At 38.2% G+C, this 8,851-nt stretch overlaps 1 protein-coding gene across 1 annotated transcript in view; it reads right to left on the bottom strand.

Moving 5' to 3' along the window:
* Positions 1-8,851, bottom strand: part of DNAH11 (dynein, axonemal, heavy chain 11) — a 481,900-nt gene that overhangs the window by 432,544 nt on the left and 40,505 nt on the right. The window contains exons 10-12 of the mRNA XM_006880385.1: positions 3,166-3,303; positions 993-1,117; positions 205-400 (exon numbers count right to left, since the gene is read on the bottom strand). Coding sequence (XP_006880447.1) covers positions 205-400; positions 993-1,117; positions 3,166-3,303 — 459 coding nt within the window. The remainder of the gene's footprint in view (positions 1-204; positions 401-992; positions 1,118-3,165; positions 3,304-8,851) is intronic.

Genomic DNA, 8,851 nt, shown 5'->3' with positions numbered 1-8,851 from the left:
ATGCATAAAAGTATATGATAATAAACTAATGATTCCATTTCTTTGAGCCAACATTTATTGTTACCTTATGTATTATGAGATAACTCAGAAGTTATACACATTTACTTACAGTCATATTCCTTTATGGCAATATGTAAAGTAATGGAGAATTCATAAATATACAGGCAATAAAAACTGCATCTATAAAGCAGCTTAAATCCCTACCTTTGGGTCAAAATTGACCTTGAGAAGCCCATCTGTGGCACTTGGTTTAATCAGAGGTTGATTCAAATTGAACTCACAGATCTCATCCACATTACTTTTCCATTCATTATAGACAAGATTTTCAAATTGGTCAAGCAAAGTTGTCATTTCAACGAACTTCTGATAAAGAAGACCATCATCAGGAATTTCTAAGAACCTGTCAGGAATATATTTGTTTGTTTGCTTTACCTTTCTAGATATTAGATTTCAGCTTATTTTCAGGAATGCAATATATAATAAAAATGCATGATAACATAATAATAAGAAGAGAAACAAAAGGTCAAATAATCCTTATTAATTAACTTTGTGTTTTAAAAAGATATAACTATTAAATGAATGTAACTTTAATGATCTTCTTAAATGCCAAAAGCAAAAGTTACCAATTTGTACAGAAACAAAAAGTGTTTTATTATCTGCATAATCAAATTATTATTTAAAAAAGACAAACTACTAATTTTAATTCATATTTAGAAATTAATATTAGAAAAAGAAAAGTAACAAAAAAAGTACAAACATTATGGGTAAATGGATGAGTGAAAAGAAAAAAAGGAACCAAAAACATATAACATTGTAAGGATCCTGTGAAAAATATTCTGAAACCACAGGAATGAATCTTCTCAATGAACTGAGCCAATGACAGGCGTTAAATAAATCTTTAACTGCTAGCATATATAATTCCCTGTCCTATAACAAGAAATTAACTGTATCATAAAGGAAAGTTGCATTATTAAATAAGTCAACTTGCTTACAGATAATGAAGAGATTCAAAGCTGGACCAAAATGTCTGAAGTCGTTCAAGGACTTCTTTGGCCCACTTGATGTTTCCGGAGGCAAATGGCATATTCTTGTGAAGAAATGCATCTCCATGTTCAATCTGCAAGTTGATATTTTGGTGAAAAGAAAGAGAGATAACCAGAGTGCCTTACAACCCATGAAGCAATTGTTCATTTTGATACCTTTACAGTGGAAATGTAAAAAACACATATGTCACTAAGTGGATGATTAGAAGATATACTTATGCCTACAACCAGGAGAAGATAAAGTAGATGAACGGGATCTTCTAAGAATCAAATCCCTATGACATCCAAAAACTTCTCCAACAGGGTAAAAAGGAAAGCCACCGACTGGTAAAAAGTATTTGGTAATGACATATCAGATAAGGGACTTATATACAGAATTTATAAAATACTTGAGCACCACAACCAGATAAAGGTAAATAATCCAATTGAAAAATGGGCACAGGATATGAACAGACACTTCACCAAGGAAGACATTCAGATGGCTAACAAGCACATGAAGAAATGTTCAAAATCCCTAGCTCTAAGGGAGATGCAAATTAAAACAACTATGAGATATCATCTCACCCCACTCAGAATAGCAAAATTTAACAGAACAGCAAAGAACAAATGCTGGCAAGGTTGTGGAGAAACTGGTCTTATTCACTGTTGGTGGGAGTGTAAAATGGTGCAACCACTGTGGAAGGCAGTATGGCGCTTTCTCAAAAAGTTGCAAATAGAGATACCATCTGACCCAGCAATTTCACTACTGGGAATATACCCCAGAGAGACCATAAGTGACATCTAAGCAGATATATGCACACCCATGTTTATCGCCGCTTTTTCACAAGAGCAAGGAGTTGGAAACAACCTAAGTGCCCATCAACAAATGAATGGATAGAGAAACTGTTGTATAGTCCCACAATGTAATATTATGCTGCATTGGAAAAACAAGGAATTCATGCAATATCATTCAAAATGGGTGACTCTGGAGTACATTATGCTGAGTGAAATATCTCAGTCACAAAAGGACAAATACTGCATGGTGCCACTGTTGTAAAGCAGGACTGACCTCGGGGTTGAGGGGAGACTGAGAAAGGTGGGTTCAATAATGTATACTGCACTAAAACAGATGAGGGAGAAAACTGTTTAAAAGGTATATGTGATTAGGTATTTTTGTCATGACAGGAGTCTAGAGCGAAGGCTACATGGTGGAGTGGACTCGGGGGAGGGATTGTAAAACAATGAAAGAATTTTTCTTTTACTTTTCCAAGAGGATAGTGTACTAGGGGAGAGGGTTGGGAGGGGAGAAAAGTGCAAAAATGAATGAATGAATGGAAGCCCAAAGTCTCTGTAAATTTCTACTTAAGTTAATAATAAATTTAACTAAAACAAAAATAAAAAAAATAATTTCTCCACAATTTGACAAGTAGTCACTAAAGCATGCATATAGAAATTGTTGATCCAATATGTTTTGCTCTGTATATTCCTAAAACAACAACAAATTTTAAAAAGCAATGTAAATCTCATAACTAATGTTAGTGTATGTAAATTATTAGGCCCATATAAGTAATTTATTTCCTTTATATCTTAATTATGGTCTTGATAAAATAATAAAAAATCAAATCTTAAAAAAAAAGATTTATTTATGGTTCTTAGCCAGATTCATCTCTGTAGAAATTTTAATGAAACTAAAGCATGAAAATAGTAGTTCTTATTTCTAACCGTTATATACAATCAAATATAGTTTTAGTTGATTGTCATTACCTGCAAAACCAATACGATGATGGGGGAACACACAAAATTTTTAGGGCAGTTAAATTATTCTATATGGTACTTACTGGTGCACGTGACATTATGCAGTTGCCAAAACCAGTAGGACTGGACAACACATTTCTAAACCCTGATGTAAACCATAGCCTTTACTTAACAATAATGTAACATTATTGCTAAACAATATAATAAATGCACCACAACAATTCAACATGATAAGAGGTGAAGCAATGTACATGGGGAGAAGATGGAAGCTCTCTCTACCTCCTGTACAATTCTTGTACAATTTCTCTATAAACCCAAAACTGTTCTAAGAAATAAAGTCTAGTTTTAAAATTATACAATAGAGTGCTCAATCTTACCCGTCACTTACCTGTCTCATGTGTTCATTATATAAGTGCTTACACATATCCAATTCTGCACTAAACATGTGCACTAGTGTGCCATAATGCGGGCTAAAAATTTCCATGACAACAGGTTTCTCAAGAAAATTTCCAAATACAGTCAAGAGCTATAAAAGTCAAAGTTTAAAAAAAGTAAGAAGCCATCCATTTTTAATACAAATACTCACTTCACTCTTTACCCCACTAAACTCCCCACATAACTAGAAATTGAGCAGTCTAGAGTTTTGAAAGTAACTGGCAACTCCTCAAGATGTACAACATTTTGTTGCACCTCTCTAAAATGTCTAGATAACTGTTGTTGCTGAGTATTGTTGAGTCAGAACCAACCCATAGCTGACCCTCCAGTGGGTTTTCAGAGGCAGTTAATAGCCCAGAAGGAAATTGCCCATCTTCTCCCTCAGAGCAGCTGGTATACGTGAACGGTGTGCCTTTGGGACTACAGTGCAGCCTCTTACCCCTAGGCCGTCAGAACTCTCTGTTGTCATGTGTTGCCAAGTCATCTGTGACTCACAGCAGCCCTATGAACAATAGCTTTGAACTCTGCTCTGTCCTGACCCAACCTCACTGTCTTTGACATACCTGCTGCCCCAGTGCCAAAGTCACTGTGCAAATTTCATCTTATGCAGGGTAGCAAACTAACATTTAGCTGTAGTTTCCCTTCCTCGGAAGGAAGTGAGAGGCGTGGGAAACGAACACTGTTAATAGGGCCTGTTCACCACTAATATACTTCTTAAGAAATATTTCAGAGCATGCTTTGTGGATATAAAAACAGAATCAAGATTTATCCATTTAGCTATTGTTCAGATTTAAAGCTGCTGCTCCTAAGATCCAGAGTCTCTAGGTCACATCATCAATAATTATGTCAAATGTTCCAGGTATAGTGACTGACTTGTCTGCTCTGGCTCCTTGGTTCCTCCACTCTCCATGTTCCATATGACAGGACCAGAAGCCCTAACACAGTGGACTGGAGAGCAGCGGTTCCCTATTTCAGGGACAACCTTACACTGGCAGAGAATTCCACTGACATGAACATCCTGTCTCAAAAAAATGCCTTGAGCTGATCAGATTCTTCAGGAACAGTGAGGGCATGACAAGCTGACTAAATCCATGCACAGAGCAGTAATGACCAAGTAAATAAAAACTACCATCAAGTAGAGGAAGTCAAGTTACAGTAAATTAGAGAGGGGGAAAAAGAAGATATTTGGGCTGAAACAGAATCATATGACCCAAAAAGCAGAGAAGGAAGATCCACAAACTCTTCTTGTTTATTAAATGAAGATTTGTAGATAGCAAACTAGCCTTTGCCACCAGCTCCGATCAAGTGTGACTATTCGGTAAACCTGAACTTAGATCCTCACTGGCTTATTTACCATCTCACAGTGTGTGTGTGTGTGTGTGTGTGTGTGTGTGTGTGTGTGTGTGTGTGTGTGTGTGTGTGGTGTCTCACTTAAGACAGCTTCCTTTGCTTGAAAGTAAAATATAATTACTACAATATCTATTTTTGTATGACAAATGTTAATATTGGGCTTTTTTAAAAGGCTGTAGTTTTCACACTGTTCAAATGAGAACATAAAGATCTGCAGAGGATCTGCAACATCAGAAAGCTAACAGCAAAGCGAAATCTGCCCTCGAGGCAATCCCGACTCAGAGAAACGCTCCATCAGGTTTGGGAGGCTATTTTACAGATTTAACAAAGAAAAAGAACCCCAGTGACAGGAAACACATTTACTTTACAGTCTTAGTTTTCAATTATAATTTCAGCTAGAGTTGAAATAGAACACCAGAAGTTCCCAGCTATCTCTCATCTCGCCTACCTGAAGTGTTTCTAGCCAAACACCAACGAGTTAGTTCTGACACTCATAGTACCCCATGTATTGCAGATATTGGACATCACAGAATTTTCAAAGTTGCAATCTTTTTACAATGGGAACTCTTGATTGTACTCATGGGAAACCTATACTTGGATCAGGAAGCAGTCCTCAGAACAGAGCAAGGAAACACGGATAAAAATCAGGAAAAGAGTGTACCAGGGATGCGTCCTTTCTCCATATCTTTTCAATCTATATGTGGAACAGACCATACAGGAGGCTGGGCTTTATGAGGAACAATATGGCATCTGGATTGAAGGAAGACTCATCAACAGCCTATGTTATGCAGAAGAGATGACCTTCCTTGCTGAAACTGAGGAAGACCTGAAGTTTTTGCTGAAGAAAGTCAGAGACAGTAGTCTTCAATATGGATTGAAGCTCAGCATTAAGAAGAAAAGATTCTCACCACTGGACCAACTGGTAGCACCATGACAGATGGAGAAGAGATTGAGGTTGTTAACAGTTACAGCTTGCTTGGCTCCACCATCAACACTCCTGGCACCAACAGTCAAGAAATCAGAAGATGAGCTGCACTGAGAAAATCTGCTGTCAGGGACCTCTCCAGAGTATTGAAATGCAACTATTTCAGTCTAGAGACTAAGGTGTACCTAGCCCAGGCCATGGTCTTCACAATTACTTGTTATGTATCAGAAACCTAGACAATGACTAAGGATGACAAAAGAATAATTGATGCCTTTGGGTTTTGGTATTGGAGAAGAGTCTTAAATATATCATGCACTGATGAAAAGAACAAACAGATTTGTCTTGGAGAAGTGAAAACAAACTTTTCCTTGGAGGCAAGTATTTTTAATATCCATCTCACATACTTTAGGGACATGGCCAGGAGGGACCAATCCTTGGAGAAGGACATCATGCTTGGAAGGGTTGAGGGATAGTGGAGGAGAAGAAGACCCTGGATGACATGGATTGGAACAGTAACTGGAGTAATGGGAGTAGGTGGATTGGAGTCAGTAAGATTGGCTCAGGATAGAGCAGGGATCTGAGCTGTTGTACATAGAGTCATTATGAGTGGGAGGTGACTCAATGGCACATAACCACCACCATCTTTCAGAAATGGAGCCCTGGTGGCACAGGGGTCAAGCACTTGGTTATGAGTTAAAACTTTGGCAGTTTCAATCTACCAGCTGCTTGACAGCAGAAGAATATGGCGTTTGCAAAATATGGAGAGGTTACAGACTTACAAACACTATTCTACCCTGTCTACAGGATTGTTCTAAGTTGAAGCAGACATGATAGCAGTTGGTTTGGATTTAATCTTCTGGAAACAGATAGACAAATTTTTCTTCTCAGAATCCTCAAGACTGATTAGAATTGACTGCCTTTTAGTTGGTAGTGTAGTGGTTACCTACTTGTGCCACTAAATGAGACCTGAATCCAAAAGGAAAGAGATCTAAAAAAAAAAAAAAAAATCTTTAGGAAGGCCAAGAAACTGAAAACTAATAGAAGAAAAGTTTCAACCTTTCAGAGTGTCAACATTATTATGATCATAGACATTGCCAATATATAAAAATTACTCTTCAGAAAGAAAATAAAAATAATTTTAACTTCCTGCCTCTTGTGATAGTGGCTCAAAGAGCTGTTTTATAAAAATATAGGCATCTCTCTTCTTATCAACCTCAAAAGGTTAAAATTGATTCCTGTCACCTACTTCTTTCCTTAAATGTCCCATTTGAGATTTCAGATTTACCTCAATTTTCTTCTACTTCTCATTTTCAATAGGAAATATAGCTTTTTTTCCATAAGTGTGGCCACTGTTCAAAAATAGCACATGATTGTATTTTTTCCCCCTAGGCTTGGCTCTTTTGAAGATTATTTTAAATCTGTTGACACCTTAACCATACGGACTTTAGGGTTTTGTTTTGTTTTTTCAACCATAAAGGACATCAACTTTCTAGCCACACTCTTTTACACACTGTCAAAAGTACAAAGGCATCATAGAGATACCAGAGTCTGACCTCTACTAACTCCTCAAGTAGAAAAAACTGTCCCCATCAACAACACACACAACACAAAACCAATTTTCATAAGGTCAGATATGTCCTCCACACTCCTGCAACTAATTTCAACATCAATATTTACTGCTCTATTGGGTCCAAAATTCATTGCAATAGCGCACAGACCACGAAGAAGATGGGGTTTATTAGGAAAGTTAGTCGTTTGCATTTCGAGTTAGCAACAGAATACAATTTTCAGGACAACTTCTAACGTGTGCTTGCAGGCCCTTCAGCCTTCTACCTCAGAGCTCTAGACCAGTATTACAAAGCTCTCCTACTCCTGCCAACTACAGGGACTTCCTCCAAGTTCTCCAGCAAGCTTAGACAAGGCCTTGGGTTCTGGTTCTGTAGGGTAGCAGTTCCAAGTCAGCTGGGACTTACATCAGGACTCCGGTTATCTGCTGCATTTGCTCCTGCTCTCCGAGAGGTCTGGCAAGCTCAAGACCCTCTGGCCCCAAAGGGCATGCACTGCCTTCTCTAATGCTGCTTTGCTGGTTGTGTGCTTTTCCTATTCTGCTGTTGAATCTGCTCAATTTATTGACAAGACTAGCTGATCCTCTTGTAGATAGGCATGTTCCTGCCTATCCAGGTTGCTAAGCTAAAGTCAGTCAATGGGTAGGAAAGCCATTTTGAATAATAAATCCTTGCAACCACACACTTGGTTGGGGGTTGGTGAGGTGTCCTTTATTTTCCTTTTTAATGTTTCATCCATGTACATCTCGCTTCCTCTTCTAACCACCAAACTCTTTGGTGCTTTGATTTCCTCTCACTTCTAACTCCCTGTTTCTACCCCTCTGCTCTTTGTATATCCATCCACAGCTCACTGGTTATCCTCTTTTTTGCAATAATGGTCTTGCTTTTTGTGCATGTGCACCTGAGTTAGTTCACTTAGCATAATGCTCTCTAGCCTCTCCTCTGTTTTACAGTATTTTTCAAAATCATTGCTCCTGAATACTGCGTAGTATTCCATCATGTGACCATGCCATAGTTTCTCAATCTAATCATTTGTTGATGGATATTTGGGGTGTTTCCATGTTCTTGCTATTGTGATTAACTGCTATGAACATCGGTGTAAAAGTCTCCTTTGGTATCTCAGGTTCCGTTTTCCTTGGAGCATATGCCTAGTAGTGGTGTAGCTGGGTCATATGGAATCTCTATGTTCATTTTTTGAGGACACACAAGAGGTAGGGGACCGGTAGAGAAATACTACCCATTGCCTATTGAGTGGTGGTGGGATGGATATGAGAGAGAAGGGAGAAACTGAACCTTTCTCAGCTGTCTTCCAGAGTGGTGAATGTGAACAAGTTAGGTTTTGAAGCACTTCAGTTTTACACTAAAGTAGGGCAGTCTTTCAAGATGGCGACACTACACTGTTTATGGTTCTACATTCTATTTCAATTCTGTTTCCTCCTTCAGATTTTAAATTGAGGAATTATTGTCACTATTTTCTTTGTTTTCTGGACTCTTCAGAGCAGAGATTCTGAGTTGCCTTCATAACCTATGGCCTGGTACCCACACCATAGCTATCCAGGTGGCCAGGGAGCTAGGAAACAAAGGGTGGCAGTGGTATCTAAAAAGCTTGTGATAATGAACTGAACCATCAAGTAAGGAGAGTAGCAAAACACAGAACTGTGAACAGCACAGTACAGCCATTTTACACAGCTGGAGAAGATCAATATCAGCTGTGAAAACTAGGCCAGGAGCTGATTGTGGAACAGACCACCAACTACTCATATGCAAGTTCAAGCTGAAGCTGAGGAAAATTAAACCAA

Source organism: Elephantulus edwardii, unplaced genomic scaffold (genome assembly GCF_000299155.1).
Source record: "Elephantulus edwardii isolate Elephantulus edwardi_28Jun2011 unplaced genomic scaffold, EleEdw1.0 scaffold00007, whole genome shotgun sequence".
Lineage (NCBI taxonomy): Eukaryota > Metazoa > Chordata > Mammalia > Macroscelidea > Macroscelididae > Elephantulus > Elephantulus edwardii.
This window is presented reverse-complemented; position numbering and strand designations above follow the sequence as displayed.